Consider the following 27,650-nt stretch of genomic DNA (forward strand, 5'->3'; position numbering starts at 1 on the left):
TTTAATTTAGTATATTCATAACAATATAATATTTGTGCCACAGATAACATGATTATATAAAAAGAAAAAATATTATTTAAACATAATGGAATCTGGGCGGTATCATTCTATGATTTTCTCCAATTTGAATGTAAAAGAAAATTTTGTTAAAAACGTCATTTTCGAACAGTGCGTGATTAGGATCTAACGGGGATTCTATGAGAAAAATAAAATAAAAAAATAAAAAAATTCCCCTGATATGTATACAAACAAATCCCATAAAATAGTATACAAACAAATCCCACAAAATTTGCAGTCCATATAACGGATTTGATGAGTCATAATAACTGACACGGATAAGGCTGAGATCGTCAGCTGATGTCAATTTCTCACCAATTACACACCCCAAGAAGTAATCTTTCTCTCTTTCTTTCTGGGGTTTAAGAATTTGAAGAGAAAATTTTGCAGACAAATCAAGAAAATGGGAACTGCAAGTGTTGACGAGTCCAAGAAACGCCCTCTTGTCTTTGCTTACTATGTAACTGGACATGGCTTTGGACATGCCACTCGTGTTGTTGAGGTCCCTCTGTCTTTCTTTTTCTTATTATCTCTCTTTATAAGTCTAAAAATGTGATCTTGAGAATACCCTTCTCTTTGTTTTTTCTGAAATGGTTCTCTAATTGATAAATTGGGTTGTTCTTGATCTTGTTGCTTTCTCTGATAATGAGCTTTCGTAGAAGTTCCATTTATTTCTGATCAAGGGGCATAATTGAAGTTATTTATGATCTTATTGATGCCCAAGAAACAACCATTTGCATGTGATTTCATTACTGTGATTAGTAGGTGAACCAGATAGGTGGAAGTGGAAAAGAAATTTGGTCTTGATTGTTGACTCTTATCTTTGTTTTGGGTAATTCTTTGTTTCTAGAATATCCTTGCGTAATTGGTCAGTTGGGTGTTTCCTGATCTTGTTGCTTTCTCTGATCACGGATTTCCTTGAAGGGGCAGAATTGAGTTCTTTAGTAATTTATTGAGGACCCAAGAATGAAGGACTTTGCACATGATTTCATTACTTTGATTATCTACTTGTTGCTGAGATATGAGGGTGAACCAGAAATGTGGAGGTGGAAGAAAATAACTGGTCTTGATTGGTGACTTTCATTTGACTGTTTCTTGGAAGTGTTGGCAAAAAACCTAAAAAATATGTATGTCTCAGGTTTTAACTTCAATGGGCTTATTAGAGATGTTATCAAAATATCAGAAAGGGGAAATGGGGAATGGTGCAATTGTTTAATTAAATTTTTATGCAATTAATGGCACTCTTGAAGTGCAGAAACCTACTTATCCCAACTTATAGTAGTAAATGACGTAGACCGCTGTCCCAATGGTTGTGATGTTCTATATACGCCATGGTCCTTCAACTGTGATCATTGCATAGTGCAATTCTGCATACTGTTGGTGCATCAGAAGATCATACAATTGTCCTGCTTGTCAGCTGTGGTTTAAATCTTGATTTATTTTCTTGCATTATGGAAATTATTTCTATCCCAATGAATGTGATTTGTCTGTTGCTTAGGTCTCTAGAAATCTCATCCTAGCTGGGCATGATGTTCATGTCGTCACTGGTGCACCTGCCTTTGTCTTTACATCTGAGATACAATCTCCTCGACTTTTTCTTCGCAAGGTCTGTTGATTGTTGTGCTCCCTGGTTGAAGAATTCCTAATTTACTTCTTCAATGGGTTCTTTTTTTTACTAGTTTTTAACATTATGTAACACTTTGCAGGTACTGTTAGATTGCGGAGCAGTTCAAGCTGATGCGTTGACAGTGGATCGTCTTGCCTCACTAGAGAAGGTATACCCACTGGCCACTGCCGTAGGACCTTTTTGTGAAGATTATAATTCCATTCTAGTATCTCTTTGTTATATTGCTAGATAAGATATTATGCTTCACTGGCTTAATCGTTGTATGTGCAACTTTGTTGCTTCAGTATTCTGAGACTGCTGTTGTACCACGTGCATCTATTTTGGCAACAGAAGTGGAGTGGCTAAAATCCATCAAGGCAGATTTTGTGGTAAAAGAATTGCTTCTCTTATTTCATCCATGATAAACTATAAGTACTTTACTGGCCTCCTTTTAACTCAATAAGTTGTTACTAGTCACTGGTGTTAAATAGATATGGATAAGTAAGAGTGAATAGAATAAGAATGTTGAGAGGTGTTTTTTCTTTCGGAAGCTTAGCTTAGGTCATAACGACTTTGTCTTAGCACTACTTTTGTGATGTAATCGTTGTTTTGTAGAATAAGCATGTAGGAAGGTATCATTTCTTCCCTTCAGAATTGGCTTAGGAGATATATGACCTTGTCTTAGCATTATATTTTTGTCCACTGCTCTCTGTGTTACCACGATAAATCTGCTTGTTTATAGTTAAACCTGCAATTAAGAAGGGGAATTTTTTCCTCTTATTTCCAAAAAGTGATTTTTGCCTTTTCTCGTTACATCTCTCCAAGGAATTTGGAGGATGATGTTTATGTCTCTGTATTCTGGAAACAGGTATCAGATGTTGTTCCAGTTGCTTGCAGGGCAGCAGCTGATGCTGGAATTCCATCTGTTTGTATCACCAACTTCAGGTTTTCACGTCTGATTCCCTTTTTACTTCGTATCTTCTTTGTCCTTTTTGTTGGGTGAAATGGGAGTGTATATAATGATACAACAATTGTTCAGGTAAATGATGGTCAAGTGAAATATGCCGCATGCTTCTTTGATTTGAGGTTTAGAACGGACACCCAGATTATATCCCTGATCCTTTTTAAGTCCTGAAAACTATTTTATATTTTTGATTAATCCTTTTAGGCTGTTGTACAACATGGTGCTATTATTTGTGATGATTCCTGGCGATTGATGGACTATGCCCTTTTGTTGATTGTCATTATATTCGTCAGTAGATCAAGGTTAAATAAATAGCTCTTATATACCTGCCAATATTTTTTTCGTGTAGCTGGGACTTCATCTACGCAGAGTATGTAATGGCAGCTGGAAATCATCATAGGTCAATAGTGTGGCAGGTGAGATCTGAGAACTTAATCATATCCTGCTACTGTTCATTTTTTAGCTTGATAATACATTATGATAACTGTCCCACTGCTACTGTCCAAGTTTGTTTCAGTTTGATTATATTCTACCAAAATGTAAATATCTCTTCTTTTTGGTGGCTTTATGTCTAATGCAGATTGCAGAGGACTATTCTCATTGTGAATTTCTTATTCGACTTCCAGGATACTGTCCAAGTATGTTGGTGTGCCGCGTACCAAAATGTTGTTTTATTTGTTTTTCCTGTTCTTCATCAACTATAGGTCAATTGCTTAATTACTGCAGTGCCTGCTTTTCGTGATATAATTGACGTGCCATTGGTTGTAAGGAGATTGCACAAGTCTCGTAAAGAGGTCAGTAACACAATGTTCAGTCTTTATTTGAAAGAGCTAGAATAATTGTAAGAATGTGTATCTAAAGATATTAGTTTATTGTCACTATTGTAGGTGCGGAAAGAACTTGGAATTGGGGAGGATGTGAAGGTTGTTATTCTGAATTTTGGTGGACAGGTGAGTCTACGGATCTCTTTGACTAGGTCATCTAAGAAATATAGGAACAGCAGTAAAACTTTGTCGAGAAACTTTGGTTGCAGACTGAATTTAGTTACTAGCTTTGTTTCCCTTCTTTCCTTGACAATTTTCCAAGATTGCTTATCATCATGTTCTTGTTTGTTGTTCCTTAATCAGTTGGACTCTCGTGTTTAATTTAAATTTTGATATTGAAGAGTGGTTCAACCATAATTGTTTCTGTTCATGGTCTTGGTGCTTTATAGTAATCGATATTGATTTGCGAATTTGAAAATTAATTAATATAGTTTGATATAAGGCAAACAAAGAGTAGATTATCAATATTACCATTATACCCGTTCCACACACACACAAAAAAAAAGCACAAACAATGAGTAGAGTTGTCAATAACAAGATGATCCTAAAACATTTTCAGGTTGACGGAAAACTTAATAATAACTTGTGAATGAAGCATACTCCTTCTTTCCCATTTAATGTTTGACTAGTTTTAGACATTAGTTTGACTAGAGTATTAGTAGAAGTAGTGGAAGAAAATGTTACAACAAGCGTTAAAAAGTTCATAAAATTAATTATTAATCTGGTTAGTTAATTGTACTTGAGTTGTTGTGAAAAGTTCTATAAAATGATATAATTAATGCAATGGTACCAAATAAGTTGAGATATATCCCAAAAGAGAAAGAGTGTTGTATAAATTGGGAAAGTTTATCTTGTCCATTTACTTTCAGTTCATTACCATTCGCGATAAAAGGGGTAATTTTGGAGTACAAGAGATCTTATTTTCGGCATCTCAAAAGTGAGAGTGAAAGAAAAAACATCTAGGACAGAGAGTATATCAATTTTGTCATTCCGATATTGTCTTACACATCTTCTCCTCACTAATAGAAATATCCTATAATCAACATATCACTATTAGAATAATGCTCCTATTTTCATTTGCAGCCTGCAGGTTGGAAGTTGAAGGAGGAATATTTGCCAACTGGTTGGTTGTGTCTGGTATATGATCTCTTGAACTTTAAGCACATGTATTATTTCCTTACATGATTAAATTTGACATCTTTCCTGTCTTTATTCAGGTTTGTGGTGCCTCTGAGAGCGAGAAGCTACCTCCAAATTTTTTAAAGCTTGTAAAAGATGCATATACCCCGGATCTAATGGCAGCATCAGACTGCATGCTAGGTTAGTTACATATTGCATCACTAAAATGCTCGGTAGAAAATTAAGCTATTCCGATAAAGCCTTCTGATAATTCTTCTGTTCCAGGAAAAATTGGATATGGTACTGTCAGTGAGGCCCTGGCGTACAAGTTACCATTTGTATTTGTCCGTAGAGACTATTTTAATGAAGAACCATTTCTCAGAAATATGCTTGAGGTTGAGTATGTTGGCACAAGTTTCTTGCTTTTGGTTATTTTTCTTTATTACCTCAAGGTTTTGTAAAGATACTGTAATTAAAGCCTATAATTTTTAATTAGTACTATCAAGGTGGTGTTGAGATGATCAGAAGGGATTTACTTACTGGACATTGGAGACCTTACCTGGAACGTGCAATGACCCTGAATCCATGCTATGAAGGAGGAATTAATGGTGGTGAAGTTGCAGCTCGCATTTTACAGGATACAGCTTATGGTAAAAATTATACACTAGACAAGGTAAAGTTGTGTTCACTAATAAAATTATTCCTCATCTTGTCTATTTTGATTAAGAACTAGACATGAGCTAAACTAATAAATTTGTACCCAGTTATATACTAAGATTTGCTATTATACGACTTTTAGCTGAGTGGGCCAAGGAGACTGCGTGATGCCATAGTTCTTGGATATCAGTTGCAAAGAGTTCCCGGAAGAGATCTCTGTATTCCAGATTGGTATGCCAATGCAGAAAGTGAACTTGGTCTTCGTACGGGATCACCTACTGCTGTAACAGCTGAAAACAACTCTCTAGCAGACTCGTAATTCTTCTTACATCCCATTTTCTCAGCATTTAGCAGAATAACTGCCGAGTGTTAATAGGGGTTAATGTTTTTGATTTTCTTCTCTTAGATTTCCTCGAGACTTTGAGATTCTCCATGGTGACTTTCTTGGTCTGTCAGATACCTTGAGTTTCTTGAAGAGCTTGGCAGGATTGGATGCCTTGGTTGATTCCCCAACAAAAACAGGAAAGCACACCATTAGGGAGCGGAAAGCTGCCGCTGGTCTCTTCAATTGGGAGGTCTCTTCATTTCATGCCAAACTCTCTTTTGTAGTTTTATTTGGTTGACTAACCCTACAACTTGTCACACACACACACCCACACACCCACACACCCACAAAAAAAACAGAAGAGAGACTTGTAATTACCATATAGAGGTAAAGTAGAACACATAACATTGCTTAAATCCAACATTGAATCATTTAATATTTCGGTCACAAAAATAAATGATGCATTGTTCCATTAAATCTACTGCACCTGTCATACCTCAAAGAGTTTAAGTTATATACACTGTTAGTATAAAGAATTTTACTCCAAAAAGTGATCTTTACTTGTAGCACGTAACCTGTCTTACTTTCAAGATTTCAAATCTCACATTCTAAGAGGCTTACCTGTAGATAATTTTTACACTCTTAACAGTATATATAACTTAAACTCACCTCAAATTAGAAATAGTGCGACACCAAAGGGGGAAGTAAAGAAGAAGGAATGAGAAAGGGGATAAACAAATAGAATAGAGGGAGAGAGAGAGAGAGAGAGAGAGAAACAAAGAAATATTTTAAGGAAGAGATTGAGAGAGAGGCAACTAGGAAGAGGAAGAAGAAAGAAGAATGGGAGATAAATGGAGGGGAAATATAGGAGAGGGGAGGAGGAAGAAGGGTGTTAAAGAGGGATAGAAATCGCAGCACCAAATCAATCAATCCAATACTCTTAAAAGATCTATATTACTAATATGAGTCTCATCACTGCTGATCCACGCATCATCATATAATGGTCTATTCGCACCCGTTGAATACGGACTTTTTTAGACTACCAACTGAAGAGCCAGAAAATTTTGGGAAACCAGTGGCAAGAACAGTAAATGGGAGGTACTAAAGAATACGGCAGCGTGATGAATTAAAACTTGGGTTCTAATACCAAGGTTGATGTAGTACCCAAAAGGAGAAGACGAAAAGTCAAGGGGGGAATGTAAGAAATGGGAAATTCGAACTCAGAACTCATGGAAGTAGTATAACTTTGCCTCTTAACTAAAAAGATAGTACTAGCAGATCTTATTTCTAACTAAAAGGATAAGATGGTCTCTTTTTGATAGAAAAGACTTTAACGGAACGATAATGATAGGACAATTTTATTTTTTTAGCCACATCAGAATGTTGAAAATGATTTTATTTCAGGCTTCATGTTTCATTCCCATTAGTTTGGAGAATGAATAAGCTTAATGTATTTGGTGTACTGTCATTAGCATATTCCTTTTGTTCTGATGCATCCTTGGTCCACTAAAGTTGCTTCATCTCTAGAATCTCCAAGTTTGTCTTAAAACCTACTTATGGGGAGAGAGGGTCTTCTTGAGAACACTAAGCACGTCCATCATATAGAGTATTTCCTTCTGAATTTGAATACTTCAGTCATTGTTTTTATCTTCAAAGGTGGCTTTTCCTAATCTCGTTTAAGCTTTCTGTTATACCTGGCTTACTGCCTAAATTATATATATAGGATGACATTTTTGTGGCAAGAGCACCTGGAAGACTAGATGTCATGGGTGGAATTGCTGACTATTCTGGAAGCCTTGTTTTACAGGTATCCTATATTACTACTTTTAAATCTTTCTGTGATGCCTATTCTTATTTGTTAGACCAACTGTGGTCTCAAGACATCCCAAACTTGTCCGATGGATAGGTTCTAGCTCTTAGCTTCTCTATCTAAAACTTGGTCTCAGATATGAGCCAAGCATGTAGCTTGAGTTACGATTTCTCTAAGGTTATCTAATTCAGGTTTGAATTTGTAGATGGTTTGCTATTTCATTGACCACTTAGTTGCTGTCTGAATGCCCTTTTTGCATTCTGAATATAATTTAAAACCAACCATTTAAATGCTAGTCACATTGTTGCTCCATTTGAAGTAGTAGGACATTTCATTTCAGTGTCATTACTTTTTACTTTTCGGTCTTATATAACATTTAACAATTTCCTTGCATAAACACATTCCAGAATAGTCTACTGCTGTATATGCAATATGTATCTGGCTGTTGTCATTACACAAATATGTTAATTGTACATATTAATCCTCAATTTCTCAACTTCTTCAACCTTGTTACCCCACAACTGAGACATTCCAATTTTCTTTGTTTGCCTACCTATTGTCTATTTAATGTTATCTCGTTATTTTTTTCATAGACATACTTATGAACACTTTGTTTGGATAGTCGTTACGTATTGTTTTATAATGTATCGTATTGTATTGTATTGTGTTGTATTGTGTTGTATTGTATCGTACTATATTGTTTTAATGAATACAGTGTTTGGAAAGATTGCATCGTTCTCCATCGTTACATAATGTCACACATCCATAATTTGAATGATAATCCTACAAGAAAAGGGTACGGGGTAAAGCTATTATGAAAAGGTAGGGTTGAGGATAAAATAGAATTGTTGAATAATAAGTAAAGACAAAATGAGAATAAAATATTAAGGTAACGACGCAATCACACCAAATCAATCGTTACACAAAATGGGTCTTTTTGTCGTTACCTTTTATTTAAACGATACGATACAATAAAATTTAAGTAACAATCAAAACAAACATTGTATTTAAACTAACAATACAATACAATATAATGGGTAACAACCATCCAAACAGTGTGTTAGGTTTGTTAGTTGCTTGACATGTATGCTTGCTGAAAAGGTTTGAATGGTTAAGGGAAGTTCGGTGAAGTTTAAAGACTGATGTTTGTGTTGTTACTGCAGATGCCAATTAGAGAAGCCTGCCATGTAGCTGTTCAAAAGATTCACCCCAGCAAACAGAGGCTTTGGAAGCATGCTCTGGCTCGGCAGCAGGATAAAGGACAAGGCACCACCCCTGTGCTTCAAATTGTATGAATTTCTCACTGTAGTTACTTATTTAAAGTATATGATTAGTTTTGAAGCTGGCTATTGGATGCGGTTGGCTGTTCTCGTCTATTTTAACTTCAATTAAAGAGACCAAGTCGTATGTGCAATTTTGGGGTGTACTAGAATCTCTCACACTTGCAGACAGACACGAAGAAATTACGTCTCTCTCTTTGAAATGTGATACAAATTTGTCTTCGGTTTTTATGTGGGACTGGGTAGCAAACTAGCTGTTTCAAGTTCTCAGTATCAGAAATCTAAACAATTGCAATAGCCTAGCTGTTTTGACTGCAATCATTATCATTCTCTTGAAGTTTTACCAATTTGTGCCACAATAGGTGTCATATGGTTCAGAACTGAGCAACCGTGGTCCAACATTTGACATGGACTTGTCAGACTTCTTGGAAGGAGATGAACCCATAACTTATGAGAAAGCAAGGCAGTATTTTGCCCGAGATCCTTCCCAAAGGTTTATCATTTTCCCATTTTACATTTCCCTTCTTGAATGTCTATCTTTGTGTAATACTAACTTCAGTCCAATTTTAGATGGGCTGCATATGTTGCTGGCACAGTTCTAGTTTTGATGAAGGAGCTTGGCATACGCTTTGAGAATAGTATCAGTTTGCTGGTCAGTCTAACTCTATTTGTTTTCTTCTATTCTGTCTATGTACCTATTACTTGAATAACTGAAATTACGGCAACGGTTCTATGCTTCTGTTCTATGCAATGCCATTCAATGGTGATACAATGTATTTGCATTGGTTTACTCCATGTATTCCTTTTAATGTAGCATAATGTTAGTTTATTTTTTGTTTGAGACCTCATTACAATAAGTAACATCTCCCTTAATATCCTGATAGTATGAGCTGCTTACGTACACTAGTCTCCATTTCATGTGAACATAATTTCATCCTAATATTAAATTTTTCCTAGTTGAACTTTCTGGAGCTAAAAGATTATACCACGCCATAATATCCACTCATGATACATCAGAGAGTTACGCACAATATTTCCTTCTGACCTGTCAAACCCTCTGATGGTGGTTGCCTTAATGAGCATTGCATTGGCTAAGTAGTTTTGGCCGTCTAGAGGTTGGTAGACCAGCCTAGCTACTGATATAGGTATTTTGTTCTGTTTCATTCCCTTTTACGCCGATAATGGTGACTACCCTTTTTTTGATGACGTTATAAAGCTTTCATTCAAAATTGGGGCAAAAGCCTGTATACAAACAAGAAATATACCGAAAAGGTAAACCTACAAAAAGATATGATTTTCGAACGAATGTCACCCTATACCTGTAAGAGAAATCTATAACAGAGATTAGTGTAAATGTCATTAACCACAGGGGAGGTTAGTATTATGAAGTAAAAGTTGAGGGTGAGTCTTTGAAATTCTCTCTTACATTTATGGTTTAATAACTGGTGTCTTTCTATTATCAAGTTTGAAGTTATCAAATTGCACAATTAAACATGCAAGGTTTAAATAATCTATATGACACCCCTTTATGAACTTGCAGGTTTCTTCTGCTGTCCCAGAAGGAAAAGGTGTGTCATCCTCTGCATCTGTGGAGGTTGCTAGTATGTCTGCCATTGCTGCTTCTCATGGTAGTTGCTCTTTTCATTTGATTTGTATTACGATACACATGTTATAATGAAATATGTACTTTTTGTCGAGAAGAATCATATAATGTAGACCATGCACTGCTAACTTGTACTGAGTAAGAGTGTGTGCACACACATGGACAGTCTCTAAGAAATTTGACTTTTATGCGTAGCTAACTGGTGTAGATACATTTACCTACTCCCCCCTTGCTTTAAGTGCACAATCTGAAATGATAGTACAATAGGAGGAAATTGACAACAGGGAGAGGGGGACATCTCGGGAATGAACAATGTTTACTTCATCTCGACAGGAGTTCACCAAGTCTAAGGAATGGACCGACTAAGACTAGAAAGTGGTCATTCCTGTCAATGAAACACTACTCATGGTTGTCTGTGTTAGTAGCATAGCCATAACGACATCGAGTGCAGCTAAAGTTGTATCTCCAAGAACTGGATTAAAAAAATGACAGGATTAATTGTAAGTGATACACACATTGTTGCTGACAGCCTGCTATAGATTTTTGTGTGAAGCATGAAAGCATTCATGAAGCCTGGTTGACATCCACGGGGGCAAAAATCTAGTCCATATAAAAATGCTTCTGAAAAGTTAAGAGCAATCAATGCACTTTACATAGCTACTTGTAAAGAGTTAGACAACATTGTGTACATTAAGATGTCTCATTTCTTTCTACCCTTTTTTCCCCTCACAGCACTAGTGACATATTGCAGTATAAAGAACGGACAAAGCAATTGTTGAGTGAAATATACGGAATCATGAACTTGGTCATGAAAATCTGAACAACCTGGAAAAGAAAATTTTAGTTAATTCTTGTCTGTCCCTTTAAGATTAATGTGATACAGCCTTCCTATTGTCATGACAAAATATCATGAGTTTGGTAAAGGATATCTACCTGGACCACCCCTAGCAAAATAACCAACGAAAAAGCTCTCATTAAGAAAAGGTGTTACTAGTTCCGTAGTATCTCTTCTTTTTGCATGCCTTTTTTAAAAAGAAGAGATATTAAAGTTTCTTTGGTCTAACGATGTATAAGCCACCCCGTTTAGCTGATCCATAGCAATTTGAACGCTTTCTTGATATTGCTCCATAATGTTGCGTTCTTGCTTTCCAGGGTTGAATATTAGCCCAAGGGAGCTTGCATTACTGTGCCAAAAGGTATTATTTCTCTAGGGCTTCCAATTGATGATTTTTATCTTCCAATTGTTTGACGTTCGATAGTAGTGCAGTACCTGATTTGTCAGTCTTTTGGTGATAGGTAGAAAATCATGTAGTTGGAGCGCCATGTGGTGTAATGGATCAGATGACTTCTGCATGCGGTGAAGCCAACAAACTTCTTGCAATGATTTGTCAGGTACTGACCCAATAATTGATAAAATTTTACTGAATTGATGTTTAGCGAATGACTAAGATTAGTTCCCTATTATTGCAGCCTGCCGAGGTGTTAGGTCTAGTGGATATCCCTGGTCATATAAGAGTATGGGGGATTGATTCAGGAATAAGGCACAGGTATCAGTTTTAATATTTTCTGTACCTTTTTTTCCATCTTTAAAAGAAAAATAACCTTGCTTGTCTAGCTTCAGGGATCTGAGTTAATGGTTGCCAAGCTAACATGCTTTGCACTTTTCTGCAGAAGCTGATTTAATTTGAGCTTATGCAGTATTTTCTTGCACTAAAGATTAATACTCCACTGAACTTCATCGTCGAAATTTCTGAATTCCCCAAAATCTGTTTCTTTGTATCTGTTTTGGTTAAAGCTCTTCATGTCTTTCATGATTGAGTGATAATCATCTTTAAGATCCAGAATGGAAACCAAATCAGTTTGAAAATAAAAGACCAGTTAGTCCAACTTTGTCATCAAAACATTAGGAATATATGGGGAAAGATGATGAAAACACTGGATTAGAACTGATATGAGAATTATAGTAGAAAGGAAAGAAAACCAAAATAAGCAATACAAGGTTTGACCTGGTCTGCATGGGCTGACACCTCCAAAACGACTGGATGAATATTCCCATTCCTCCAGAGGATACCGATCCTCTAAATCTCACAGTACATTATTTTCTGGTTATCCCTTTTGATATTTGATAAAATTGAACCATCAAACTGCCACAGCTCCAGGAAAGCTTGTAAATGTTTAGGAGTTCTTTTGGAATACTGAATTTCAGTCCAAATGCAGGTCCCATAAGCGCAATATAAAATTCATAGTAAAGAAACCAAATCTTCACTGTGACTGCATGTGATGGTGAGGATAGAGGAAAATTTGTACTGCTTCAAGAATAGCTACAGGAAAAAACATTGATACTAAATGTATTGACTAGTTGCTAAATCTTTCTTAAGCTTCATTGATTTAACATATTTAGCGTAAACCAGTTACCCACTTTATGTTCTCTTGATGTGCCAAACATAAATATGCACTCTTCTCCTTCTCCATCCATGTTCAAGATTTACCCACCATTGTACAGTGTTGGAGGTGCAGATTATGGATCTGTTAGAATTGGTGCCTTTATGGGCCGAGAGATCGTCAAGTCTATTGCGTCAACACTATTGTCACAGTCCTTGTCAACCAATGGCAGTCACCCTGATGATTCAGAGGAAGGTGGTGTCGAATTACTTGAAGCTGAAGCTTCATTAGACTACTTATGCAACCTTTCACCTCACAGGTAAAATCATGATTCTGGTAGTGCTAGAAGATTAAGGAGAGCAGTTTTCATCTTCATTCTAATTGTTGTTAGTTCTTTCTCTATCAATGTATGAGATCTCTCCTCTTCTTCCTGTTTTCCTCTGCACTATTGGCTGTTTTCACTTTTTTTTGCTTAAATGTTATTCATCTTTGGCAGTCAACGATCTTTTAGATAGTGGTATCATGCCCAACACCCCCACCCCGGGCCAATTTTTACCATACATGACTCCCTTTCTCCTCCCATTCAAATTCCTTTCTTGGTCAAAAAGAAAAACATGTTATTCTTGTCCTCCACAATGAATTCATCCATACTTCAACTATGGTGAAAAAAATAAAAGATAGATTGTTTTCACAAATAGCAATAAGAGCATCATTCTTGGGGATGCCTGGCTTGTTTGTGGCTGTTCCAATCAGATCGATCTCGTGTTGTATAATCCATGAATGATATTGCTATTGTAGATATGAGGCTATGTATGCCAAGATGCTTCCTGATTCTTTAATTGGTGAGTCATTTGTTGGAAAGTACACTGACCACCATGATCCGGTAACGACAATTGACAAAACACGTATTTATGGCGTCAGAGCAGCTGCCAGACACCCTATTTACGAGAACTTCCGTGTGAAGGTTAGTTAATCAATTTGTAATTGACATATTTGAAACAATATTTTCTTCTTTATATCCTATCTATAGTTTTACTATTTATTTCTTGTAATTGAATGTCTCTAGATTATGGTGTCCTGGTTTCTGTATGTTCATAGGATTTTTACAGATTATGGAAATGATGTCCAATTTATATTGTACCCATAATTGATGGACGAGGACATTGTCCCGAGTCTAGGTGATTCATATCTTTATGGTAACAGAAGTATAAGAGTGGTTTAGACTTTTGTCTCATTGCAATTTGCAAGTGTTACTGCACCTCTGAAACATAATAGGAGATGCAAAACCTTGACCGCCCATTATTTCTTAAAGAAAAAGATAGAAGTTACAACAAACAAGCATCCAAAACACAATATAAACAAACTAAGCTAGACATCAACGTTACAAGATGGAGAGCTGATTACATTATGGCCAAGAAATTGAAGTTGTTCAAAGAAGACTTCAAAATAAAGCAAAACATTGCAGCAGAACAAAGAACACAAAGATAAGACCGACTTTCGAAACTGAATTTTTTTAGAGGAATTTGAGGTAGGAAATCTGTTAGAAGAACATACAAGGAAGATGACATTTATACAGGGAGAAATGGCTCCCTAGAAAAGATATAATTGGATACAGAGGTACAAATGCTTATGGCTTCAAGGTGAGGCCAAGAACACAAGGAATACTTGTCATCAGCACTTGTGGGTTTGCTAAGTTAGATGAAAATACCTAAAAAGGGAAAAAAGAGAAGAAGAAAAAAAGCTAGGAATCACTGTTTGGACATGAAAAGATCAAAGGAATTTGCCAGTATTGTGTGGACTTCAGTGAGGCTTGGCATATGCAATGGGATGAGAGTGATATTTTTATGCTAAATAGAATTAAACTACTACAACACATAATGTGCAGAATACATGTGATATGAGTGATGTTTTGAAATATTGATGACAGGCCTTTAAAGCGCTGCTAACATCTGCGACTTCAGATGATCAACTGACCGCTCTTGGAGAACTATTGTATCAGGTATATCCCATTTTGTAATTCCCTTTTTAAGTTTCAGTATTCCAGTTTCTGCCCTGTCAATACTGGGATAATATATTGAGATGTTATTTAACAGGGAAGTGCAATCAGAATTAGCTTTTCTTTACTGCTCTTCTCCTTGTATTTCGAAAAGAAGCAATTTTTGAAGGAAGAATCAGTAACCAACTTGAAGCATAATAGAACATGAAAGTTGGCATTTTCTCGTTGTAAGAAAGATTAATCTCCTAACCAAGCATTTTGTATTATTCTTGGCAACAATCTTATAGCTTTTAATCTGTAGAGAGAACTCCACATCCTCAAATAAGCCAGAGGAACTACAAATTGAATTTAATACAAAATGCTTGTTCCGAAACTAATACTCATCTTTTTTTGGTTTTCTTATAATATAAAAACTCTTGAGTTGTCTTTAATTAAGTTGGCATTTTCTCGTTGTAAGAAAGATTAATCTCCTAACCAAGCATTTTGTATTATTCTTGGCAACAATCTTATAGCTTTTAATCTGTAGAGAGAACGCCACATCCTCAAATAAGCCAGAGGAACTACAAATTGAATTTAATACAAAATGCTTGTTCCGAAACTAATACTCATCTTTTTTTGGTTTTCTTATAATATAAAAACTCTTGAGTTGTCTTTTTAATAATTATCCCCATTCCCAATTTTAAAAGGGAGCAAAGATGTCATCCCCCCCCCCCTCCCAAAAAAAAGGTAGCAAAGATGTTCTCAAAAGCTCAGATTTTTATGTGTCATTGTAAATTTATGTTCTATTGCACTTCATTTGCAGTGCCACTACAGTTACAGTGATTGTGGACTAGGTTCGGATGGAACAAATAGGCTCGTCCAACTAGTTCAAGAAATGCAGCACAGTAAGGCATCAAAAGCTGGTGAGGGGACACTGTATGGTGCAAAAATTACAGGCGGTGGATCTGGTGGAACTGTGTGTGTAATTGGCAGGAATTCGCTTAAGAGTAGTGAACAAATTCTCGAGGTAATGTCCCTCCCTTTTGACGGACACTTTTCTCCTTGGTTGTGTTTGAATGTCACTCAAAATTATTCCATATTTTGGATCACCATTACTATTCCACCTAATTCAAGAAAAGGATCACCTTCTATACGTACTGAACACTTGTAGAAACAGTAAGTTGGAAAGGTAGTTTTGTAACACAAAAGATGTATTCTTTGAAATGCGACGGATTGAAAATGTGTTATTTCTTCAGCTGAATGGACTTTTACTGTGTAAATTTTTGGAACTGTCCTATTGATGATATAGATTTAGCATAATATTAAGGCTTTTTTTGCCAACTATTTTGGATGTGCAGATACAACGCAGATATAAAGCTGCAACAGGATATTTGCCTATTCTTTTTGAAGGTTCATCTCCTGGCGCTGGAAGGTTCGGCTATCTAAAAATTCGTCGTCGCAACCCTCCCAAGCAGAATTAAATTCTGCAAATTAGATTTCAGGACTTGGAAAAAAAAAAGTATCATCTTAGTAGAATTCCACTATGTTAAACTTTCTGTTCTGGACTCACACATATATAATATGAATTTCCACTATATCTTCAATTAAATGCATTATGGTGAAAAGTCTGCTGAACTTTTGTGTGACGTTTTAATTAGAAGTGCTTGTTTTGAAGATGTAATGCAAAGTATTCTCTCTAGTTGCTCTTTTAAATGCTAACTAGAGTGAAGGGTGGAGAGGAGACTATTAATGTGGAAAGTTACTTGTGGAACTTGTTTCTCTACTTTTATTAGGGTAGTCATTTTCCTCATTCTCAAGGAACTTGTTTTTCTCGGAAAAACTATTCTTCAAAAATTTTGATTAACCAAATGTGAAAAAATTGGAAAATATTTTCTGGAAAATGTATGTTACTCCATATCAAACACACTAAGTGTTGATTGAAGCAAATGATGTGGAGTAAGAATTCAAATTGTTTGTGAAAGAAGACTTCTGTATATGTTTGCCTACAACATATGCTGACATGCCAGAATTTAAGCTTACATCAGCAATTACAACTGACAACAAGGGTAGATTTGATCCCAACTTTTAACGGATTGCAAATTTGGACTGTTTCCCTTCTTTGAATGCTAAAAGGGAGGAATGTATGTAATAAAGATGTGGTGCATATAACATTAACCAAGGGAAAAAAATGACAAATTTGAAAAGCCAAGAATTAGAAGAAAAGAAATGCTAAATGTGATCAGTCACAAGTTTATTATAGACTGTGTACAGGCACAAATAACACCAATTTTTTTGAAATTTCTTTGTATACTGACTATGAAATTTTCACAATATTAATGGCTGTCACTTGCTATCCCACAAGTAGAAGGCAAAGGAAACAACTGCTTATAATACAACAGAAGCAATTGACTAACAGTACTTGTACAGCCCAAACTGAATTCCATGTTCCTAAAACTCCATAGTAGGATTTATATGCTGCCACTTTGGTCAGGTTGCTCCAGTTCTTCCAGAAACTCCATTGTCATTTTCAGGAAGCTTTGCTTGTGCAATCGTTCCCATTCCTTTCAAGGCATTTTCATATAAGTACGAGGACTAGCTTTTACAGGATCTTAGTTGAGAAAAGAAGCAACTGATACAAGACATCAGATTACCTCAAAGTCCCATTCCCCATTCAAATTTGGGTCAGTCTTGTCAGCCCAAATATATGCTTCAACCATTAATGTATTGGAACTGTCCTGCAAAAAACCGACGACATCTCTTGTGAACCAGATAAATACATTTTAAACGTACAACTTATTTCAACTTGCCTACATAATGTTGTTCCCCAAACTAGATATCAGAATCAAACTGATGAGTAAATATCCAGAAGTGTCAAAACTATCTGACATAGGTGGGAGAACTGGATGAAGAAAACCTAGCTATTCCAGTCCATTTATGCCAACCATGATGTTCTTAAAAGAACTACAAAGCAACAGGTGAAGATAACGCTCTGACTCGCTGGTTATACTTGTGAAGTTGTAATCATCTATAGTGATAATAAAGACCTAAAAACTTCCACCTCCCAAGCACACTAGACTTCTGCCTCCTAGTCAACCAAGAAACATTTAAACAAAAAGATAAACATGGATGATGGTAGAACTACTCAAAGGGCACTCAAGCATTCTGAGATTTGCCACTGCTATAACAAGAACAAAAATACAGTGCTGCAGAAACCCTGAGAACTTCAGTGTATCAATACCGTCAAGGAAACATCAACAGTTTTCCTTTCATACTCAACGTCCTCAAATTTATCCAAGATACCCAATTCCAGAATAGTGATGTCTGAAAGAACCTGCATTGTTTTCAAAACAAATATTTCATTCAGAGATCAGTAAGAGGGTCAGCTCTTATATTTCTCATTAAGGTCTCAATGGCAAGGGATTGCAAGCAGCAGTTGTTCTTACTCCTACTTTATAATTGCATAGTGTACATGGATTGATCTGGAGTTCCTGGTACCTCAATAATGGAGGTCACTTAACACATTTACGCACCAAATCTTCAATTTTATGGGAGGACTAGGATGTAAGCTATACTCTGAGTGACCTTCAGCAGCCAGTCACTGGATGCAAGTATTGCTTATACATAATGTTATTGGAAGAACTGAATCAACAGAATGGCGGTGATTCCACTTTTAACAAGAGAACTGTGACAAAAGTTATCTCCTATAGTGTACTTAAAAAGTAAACATAACTTCCCCAATGCCAATCAATCAATTCACTTTCGTTAGTCTCACTTGAAACTTTTACTAATATCAAACCATTGATTCGCTGATAAAGAAAATTCTTTAGCAAAAATGATAAACAGAAAATATTTACAATTCATTCATCAGATTATGTTCAAATGTTAGATGATAATTAAGTGATTCATCATTTAGCATATCTGGAACAGCTATAACATAGTACTTTGATACACTGTAAATTCTCTATGACAACAAGTGGAATATGTCAAACAAACCTTGCCATTAACTTTCTTGTTTTCTACAGGTAGAATGGCAGGATAAACACACCCTTTGATGCTAAACCTATGGCTGAACCAAAGCAACGGAATCAGTGCCTAGAAAATCTATCACTCTATTACTTAAAGAAACAACAAAAGCAATGAGCAAATAAGACATTAACGTATATACACAAAAATTAAAATAGAAATCTCATTAATTAGCATTTGGAAACTCCCAGTAAAGAATAAACAAACAGAATCCAGAGATATCTCAATGCAAAGTAAGATGTACTTAGGAATGGAATAGTAAACAACACACGACACAACACAGTTTGGTATATACAAATTCTCTGAAAGTACAACATTGTACACATAATACTTAGCAGTATAATGTATTTACACACGAAATAGTCATACATCACACTAGTTCATATAATACAAATTCTTCAAAACGAACAAAACAAGACGTATATATGTTACAATGGTTGACAACTACAACTTGACATTTTCAAGAATCACAACTAAGAATGTATGTTGAAGCATGTGTAGCCCGCTATCTTAGGGGTCGTTTGGCTGGTGGGATGGGATAGACAAGGATATCCATGGAATATCATTTATACTAAAATGGTCGGATAAGATAATCCTTATACTAAATAATATCTATTACCAAACACAAGATAAAATGGGTATCCAGGGATTATTATCCTTATCCCACTAACCAAACAACCCCTTAAAGTACTGCAGAGTTCACATAATAATAAGCAGAACAGGAATTGAAACTTTGATTCTAAGAATGATAGAATTCTCATTAAAATCACAATTTTCTATCTGATTCATTTCAAAACAAAGAATACACATATCTCCAGCATATAAGAAACTTTAATACATATATCATATGTTTTCACTATCAGGTTTTTAATTTCAATCCCAAATATCAACTGAAAATCAAATTTCAACATCATTTTATAGCCATAAGCTAAAAGGATACACCAAAAAAATGCCACATTTCTTGAACACTAATCACGATCCACTCTGCAGATTCCAGAATTTTACTCTGTTAAGTCATACTATCTCTCATCCGGAAAAAAAAAACTTTTACTGTATTTAATAAATTTAAATAATACCCATTCAAAGATATGAACCATTAGCTAAAAGGGTATAAGAAAAATTCAAAAAAAAAGAAGGTTATATGCATAATTAGTAAGAGAGAAACAGACAAGTTGTGGAGAATTGCAGATGAAGAAGGTGGAATCCGTTTGAGGAGAGCACGAACGACGTCGTCATCTAAAAGACTGCCGTAGACGAAAACATTGAATAGGGATTGTGGATTACTAGCAGACACCATTTTTAGGCAAAACAACAATTGGTGTTTTGATTTCACAATTCGGAACGCAAATGTTTAGCTTTTTGGTTTTGGTAATGATTGTGCTATTACGCTACATTATATTATGCTACTCTATTATGTATTGTTGACTTTAGCTCAAGGTCGGATGTGAGATGAGACGTGTTATCCATCATGGAGTAAGATATAAGACAATCCACTTCAAATATTACATCTAAATGTTATATTTGGGGTAAAATTTAGTGTAAAATTACTTTAATCCATATTAAATTTGGCGTGTGAATAATGTAACACCATTTTTCTTTCTCTCCTCGTACAGTCTTGGCTCTAATAAAGAGAAAGAATCTCTCCATACCCTTGGCAGGCACTCCAGAACCCGCTAATGCTCATGAAAACCTGGGTCAGTCAGTCCTCCATTCATCCGATTGGAGGTATGGATAACAAGGACCAGACTGATGACTGTTGCGGTTGTTGTCTGCAGGGTATGTGACACCCCACAAGTTGACTAGTGTTGAGCCAAGAGATTTTTCATGCCCTGTTTGGTCCCTCTCTCCAGGCACGGTGGAGGTTCCGTAGAACATCATGAGCACCGGGCTAAGGGGGCGATTTGGTGTTACACTATTCATCACACCAAATGTATTTTTCTAATATTTTATCATTATTTTATTATATAATATTTTTAATTAAACATTATATAAATTGTATGTTTTAATTAAAATATTTTATTATTTTTATGTAATATTTTTATAATATTAATTTTAGATTAAAAATTTATTTTTTTATAAATATGTTTTAATTAAAATATTTTATTATTTTTACGTAATATTTTTATAATATTAATTTTAGATTAAAATTTTAATTTTAAATAAATTATTTTCCTTTACTTGATTTTTTTAAAATTAAATTTATTTTAATTCTACTATAAATTTGAATTTGATATAAGTACAATTAACCTTCACAAAAATTAAATATGCAAAAATATAAATTGGTGGACAAATAATACAATAAACAACTATAATTTAAAACAATATGAAAATTATATATAGTAAATGTTTTAAAAAAAATTGTTTTATGAAATAAGAAATAATAAATGAAATAAAAAATAATAATATAATAATGAAGAGGGTCATGCATCATTCAAATCATCCAAGAGGATGACATTGCATATTTATTTGTCGAGAGGGTCATTTCATTACATTGCATTGCCAAGAGGGTCGTGCATCATTCAAACCATCTAAGAGGATGACATTTGCATATTTATTTGCCGAGAGGGCTATTGTATATCGATTTCATCGAGGAGAAACATCATCATTTTCCAGCGTTATAAACGCCTGAAGGGCATGCGTAAGACGCATCAAATATCAGAGAAGATTTGAAGTGCAACTTGCCAATCTTCATTCATCCTACCAACGGACATGCATCATATCCTACCATCATCTTTATTCGTTCTACCGATGGACATACAGTTATTTTGTCAAGTATCTTATCAATGGATCACCATCCTACTGATAGAGAAGCATTATCCTACCAATGGATCAATGGAGATTTTCAACATGCAAAGAGGATGAAAGAAAGTGCGAACGACATCAAAGAGGATGCAACACAACGTAGAACCTTTTCTTAGCAACAAACTGGACACAACTCGAAGAGGAATATCAAACTCACAAGACACAAGCTGAAAAACTACTTTCATCATAATAAACCACACTCCTATCGGAGGCGTATATGTATTTTGGGGTCCGACCATAATTTAAAAATCCGTACCAACTCCTTTTTGGGACGATGAAATGTAGTCGGTTAAAATTGGTTTTGTCAATTTTCTTTGTCCAGGATCTCTTTCATCGATCCTACCCAAAGAAAGGGACAACTGTTGACAACCAATTTTGACCCTCCACAAACGTATATTAATTACTGAGCTTCTTCAATTTTAAACAATCTGAAGTGATTACTTTTAATCAAAAAATAATATATTTTCAAGTGTATTTTTAAATATATTTTTAATCATTTTTAAATATTTTAATAATATATATGTATATAGTTATATATAATTATCTATATAATTATTAATTTCTATAAATATATATAAAGAATTATTATTTCGTAAATTAGTAGTTTATTTTTGAATTAATTAGTTTATAACTAAGTTAATTAATTAATTTTGTTAGGATTAAGAAGCTCGTTAATTAATATCGATTCATCTTATTTAATTTTTTTAGTTGAATTCACAAATTAAATTAATTTTTGTGTGACTATTTTCCTTACAAATTTAACCATTTTTTACTCCACCCTTAACCAAATTTCAAGTCATTTTTTAGCCCAAAATTCGGGCCTAAAGTCATCCCAACCCAATATTGTCATCCCACTTTCTATAAACTCAATAACAATAACAACCTACACTACTAACACATATATACCTAAAGCTCAATTCTTATAATAATTTTGGCCCAACATCAATTTACTACAACATATATATTATACTTATACAATACTAACCACTCCTTTCTTCTTTTTTCTTTTCCACCTCTCAATCCTACCTAACCCCCCTTTTAAAAAAAATAATCTCAAACATCATCATTCTCTTATCCTCACCCTTTTCCTGTTCTCTTTTTTCTTTTTCACCCCACCAAACTCATCATTATTCAAAAATCTTATTATTACTCCAACCAACTCCACTCTTTTTTTATATAAACAAAGACATTCATCTTCTTTAAAAGAAAGAAGAACAAGATATCACAAAAAAAGAGGGAGAAAAGAATCAACATTCATCAACACCCAAAAAAAAGAAGCAAGAACATAATACTACAACATAAAAAATTAAACGAAAAAAATCACAAGAAATTCTAGTCTCGGATTTTTGATCCTTTTTTTATTTCTTTCGCTCATTTCTTGGCGGGTTCAAGGAGTTCATCGCCCTCAAATTCGTCGTCTCAATCGCTGCTCAAAAATAGGTAAGAATCTTTTCTCGGTTTTATTTACTTAATGAATAATTATTTCATGTCTTCTATGTAGTTGATTTGTAATTATTTTTTTTAGTTAGCATGTGTTAGAATTAATTAGATTAATGGTAAAAATTTACTTGTCTTGCTTGAAGTGTAGCGACATCTTATTAAAAATGAAAAAAAAAACTCAATTTCGTTCATGACTTTTTTTAGTAGTTTTGTTTGACCATATAGATTTTTATATTTTTAATTTTTTTCTTTATCATGATTTAGATAATAAATATATACTTAAGTTATCATTGAGTTAGAATTTTCATTTTCAGGGCTTAATTGATTCAAATCTTGCTTTAAAATTTGAGTTAGTTTAATGTATAGGTTAATTTCATGTTCTTTAGTTATATATGACCAAGAGTTTCAAGGTGAGGTTGAACTAGAGGATGAAGAAGAGACTGCTGAACAGTCTAATAGAACTCTTGCACCATCCAAAACCACTACCAAAGTCACAGATAATGACATGAACCAGCTAGCTAGTGAACAAGGCTTATCACCTAGAGGTATTCACCATAATCCAAAAATTTCTACTATGCATGCTTCGTTTAGTAGACCAAACACTAGGCTCTATAACCTCAGAACCCATCAATGATTAACACAATTGTATGGAATGCTAGAGGTATCAATACCAAAGGTGTCATAGATAGACTAAAATTCCTCAAATAAATCCATCAAACGTCCATAATTTCCATCCTAGAATCTTTTTCCAACAACGCTCATCTACAAAGCTTTAGAATCAACCTTGGTATGGATAGGTCCGCTTGCAATCCTAATGGTAAGATTTGGATTTTCTGGACTCAAGATGTTGATTGTAAAGTTATTGATATTGACGATCAACAGATCACTTGTGAGATGAAACATGTAGAGCATCCAAATGCATTTCTCATGACATTTGTCTATGGAAAATGCAAAGATACTCTTAGACGACCACTTTGGGATAGGCTTTTGCATCACGCTTCCACTAACCTTCCTTGGTGCACAGTTGGGGACTTCAATGTCACCACGTCCACTACTGAGAAACTAGGTGGAATCCCTTACAACATGCAGAAAAGCTTTGAGTTTATCAGCGTTATCGAAGCTTGTGGCCTAACGGATTTGGGGTATCATGGCTCAGACTACACTTGGTGTAATCAACGAGATATGCATAAAAGAATATGGAAGCGACTCGATAGAGCTATGGTGTTCGATAACTGGTTAGCTGTCATGCCACACACTTCAGTTACTCACCTCCCTTCGACTGGCTCTGACCATAACCCTTTACTAATAGAGATGAATGCTAGACAGGATTCCCTTATTAAATATTATAAATTCTTGAATTGTTGGGTGGATAACCCTACTTTTCTTGAAACTGTAAAGTCCTGTTGGGACATACCTATGACGGGGAATCCAATGTGGTCATTCCACCAAAAAATGAAAAGGTTATCCTCTACCCTTAGCAAATGGTCGAGAGTGGAATTCGGCGACATTTTTGCCAAGGTTAAGGAATATGAAGAATTGGTGAAAAGTGCCGAAGAAAATCTGATAATATCCAATAATGAAGAGAACAGGATGCAATTGCATGCTCTCAACGCCGAATACACCAGATTTCTTAAAATTGAAGAGAACATTCTGAAACAAAAAACTCAACTACATTGGTTCAAGGATGGAGACGCTAACACCAAGTATTTCCATGCTTTAATTCGTGGCAGGAGAAGACGACTGTTCATTCACAAGGTTACTAACGAAGAGGGGGATTTGATTCAAGGCGACGAACACATTGCTAGAGCATCTTGTGATCATTTTCAAAAAATATTCACAGGTGATGAGTCTCCGATTTCGGAGAACATCTTGAATTGCGTTCCTAGAATGATCACAACTACTCAGAATGAAAGCCTTCAAGCCACGCCTACCATTGAGGAGTTAAAACAGGTGGTCTTCTCCATGAACCCTAACTCTGCAGCCGGTCCGGATGGCATGAATGGAAAAATTTTCCAAGCTTGCTGGGAAATTATTTCGGAGGACCTACTTGCAGTGGTTAACTCTTTCTTCTGTGGCCATGCTATGCCTAAGTTTTTTTCTCATGCATGTTTAGTCTTGCTACCAAAGGTAGATCACCCCAACATGCTCTCTGACTATAGACCCATTAGTCTCAGTAACTTTACTAATAAGATAATATCAAAACTCATTTGCCTCAGGCTCTCTCCCATTCTCCCCGGTCTTATTTCTCCTAATCAGTCCGGGTTTGTAAAAGGAAGAAGCATCTCAGAAAATATCATGCTAGCACAAGAGATTATCCACGATATCCGGAAGCCTGTTATTGGCGAGAATGTGGTTATCAAGTTAGACATGGCCAAAGCATATGATAGAGTCTCCTAGTCCTATACTTGTCTGGTACTGAGAAGAATGGGCTTCGGTGAGACCTTTATTGATATGATTTGGCGAATCATGTCTAATAACTGGTACTCCGTTCTCGTTAATGGGTCTAGACATGGTTTTTTCCACTCCACCAGAAGGCTAAAATAGGGTGACCCTTTTTCTCCTGCCTTATTCATTTTAGGAGCGGAGGTGCTGTCCCGAATGCTGAATAGTCTTCATAGCTACCACTTCTACCAGGGTTTCCATATGGCAAAAAGAGGCCCACAGATTAATCACTTGAGTTTTGCGGATGACGTTATCATCTTTACCTCCGGAAGGAGGGAAACTCTTCAGATTATCATGAAGACCTTGACCCTATATGAGCAGACATCGGGGCAAATTATAAACAAGAATAAGAGCCACTTCATAATGCATTCCAATGCGCTCCAAGACAATGTGGATATGGTGAAACAGGTTACAGATTTCACTCAAAAGCATAGTCCCATCACCTACTTAGGATGCCCTCTCTACATTGGCAGGCAGAGAGTCATGTACTACACGGACATGGTTTCTAAGGTTGTCAACAGAATTAGAGGGTGGCATTCCAAAATCCTCAGCTACGGCGGTAGAGCTACACTTGTGAGATATGTACTTCAGTCGCTCCCCATTCACCTCCTTTCAGCCATTACTCCTCCTAGTACTACTCTCAAGCAGAATGAGAGAGTTACCGCTAATTTTTTCTGGGGGTGGAAGGATAATAAGAAAAAATACCATTGGTCTTCATGGAAAAATCTGTGCTATCCTTATGATGAAGGAGGTATTGGGTTGAAGAGAACTACAGATGTCTGCAAATCTCTCCAGTTCAAGCAGTGGTGGATATTTAGAGCTAAACAGACGCTGTGGGGTGATTTCCTTAGAGCCAAATACTGTCAGAGAGCCAACCCCATCACCAAAAAATTCCATTCTGGGCAGTCGCGTGTGTGGAAACATATGATGCACAACAAACACACTGCCGAACCTCACATTCAATGGAGGCTACACTCGGGTTCGTGTTGTTTCTGGTGGGACGACTGGCTAGGTGTCGGACCATTAGCAAACTATAGACACGAGCTGGGAAGAGCGAACAATGCTAGGGTGGCTGATTTTCTTATAGATGGGCAGTGGAACATCGACATGCTAAATCAGTGGGCTCCACCACAGCTCATTACTCTCATAACTTCTACCACACTACAGACGCAAGAAAACAAATCGGATCAGGCCATTTGGAAGCTGAATACCAATAGAAGCTTCACGTGCTCTTTGGCATGGAAGCTTGTAAGGAAACACAAGACCAAGACACTCTCCGACCACTACACTTGGCACAAAAACATACCCTTTAAATGCTCTTTTTTACTGTGGAGGGCTTTTAGAGGCAAGCTGCCCACGGAGGAAAAGATCATTGCACTCGGCCATGTTTCCACTCCATGTTATTGCTGCCACAGCCCAGGTCCGGACACCATAGAACACATTTTCAGCACGGGCCAATTTGCTAGGAATATTTGGCGTTACTTTTCAGATTCCCTAGGCATCAGACATGAAGTCACGCCCCTCAAACCCCTTATTATGAGCTGGTGGCTTCGCAAGTACCGCACAGAAGCTCACAAACTTATCCTTCACTCCACCCCAATATTTATATGTTGGAATTTGTGGAAGAATAGATGCGCGAGCAAATACGGGGGGAAGAGTTCTAGCTTGGCGAGAGTGAAATTTGCAGTTTTCAAGGACATCTCTAATCTTCTTAGAATCGCATACCCCTATATCCATTGGCCTTCGAACTGGATCCACACTATCTCCTACATAGATAAGTGTAGTCATGAGATGAAGATTACCCAAGCCTCATGGATTAAGCCACAACTCGGTTTCGTTAAGCTAAATACTGACGGTAGCGCGTTGGGTAATCCGGGGGCTATTGGGGGGGTGGCATTGTAAGAGATCACATGGGTAATTTCCTCTTCGCTTATGCCATACCACTAGGGGAGGGAACCAACAATCAAGCTGAACTAGAGGCGGCTACTTATGGGCTTAGATGGTGCATTCAACAGGGCTTCCATCATGTTATCCTAGAAGTTGACTCGGAGTTGCTCACTAAATGGATCAGTCACCAGATGAAACCTCCGTGGAGCCTTCACCAGGTAACTCATGACCTTGTTGATATTACCAAATTATTTGCCTTCTTTGCTTGCAAACATGTATACAGGGAGGCAAACTTCACTGCGGATGCTCTCTCCAAGCACAGTCACACTCTTACCATTCCAGGCCACTACACTACCCTCCAGCAGCTACCTCGTGGTATTCGAGGATACTACATGCTAGATAGAATCGGCCTACCTAGCTTTAGGCGGAGGAAGACCAAACGGATTAAGAAGCC

General features: G+C 36.1%; 1 protein-coding gene and 1 pseudogene across 1 annotated transcript; one reads left to right on the top strand and one right to left on the bottom strand.

Moving 5' to 3' along the window:
* Window positions 1-251: 251 nt before the first annotated feature.
* Window positions 252-16,211, top strand: LOC129889481 (L-arabinokinase-like). The gene is made up of 28 exons (XM_055964788.1): window positions 252-559; window positions 1,556-1,663; window positions 1,764-1,832; window positions 1,969-2,052; window positions 2,532-2,608; window positions 2,977-3,043; window positions 3,208-3,265; window positions 3,354-3,421; window positions 3,515-3,577; window positions 4,535-4,588; window positions 4,669-4,771; window positions 4,856-4,965; window positions 5,067-5,243; window positions 5,370-5,542; window positions 5,634-5,802; window positions 7,276-7,359; window positions 8,526-8,651; window positions 9,005-9,135; window positions 9,213-9,294; window positions 10,183-10,270; window positions 11,398-11,441; window positions 11,542-11,637; window positions 11,716-11,792; window positions 12,749-12,946; window positions 13,426-13,591; window positions 14,555-14,626; window positions 15,426-15,629; window positions 15,961-16,211. Exons 1-28 carry the CDS (start codon window positions 461-463, stop codon window positions 16,081-16,083), a joined length of 2,970 nt encoding a protein of 989 aa, XP_055820763.1. The 5' UTR covers window positions 252-460; the 3' UTR covers window positions 16,084-16,211.
* Window positions 16,212-16,814: 603 nt separating this feature from the next.
* On the bottom strand, window positions 16,815-20,093 carry LOC129889482 (AIG2-like protein D; annotated as a pseudogene).
* Window positions 20,094-27,650: the final 7,557 nt, after the last annotated feature.

This window comes from Solanum dulcamara, chromosome 5, assembly GCF_947179165.1.
Source record: "Solanum dulcamara chromosome 5, daSolDulc1.2, whole genome shotgun sequence".
In the NCBI taxonomy this organism is placed as follows: domain Eukaryota; kingdom Viridiplantae; phylum Streptophyta; class Magnoliopsida; order Solanales; family Solanaceae; genus Solanum; species Solanum dulcamara.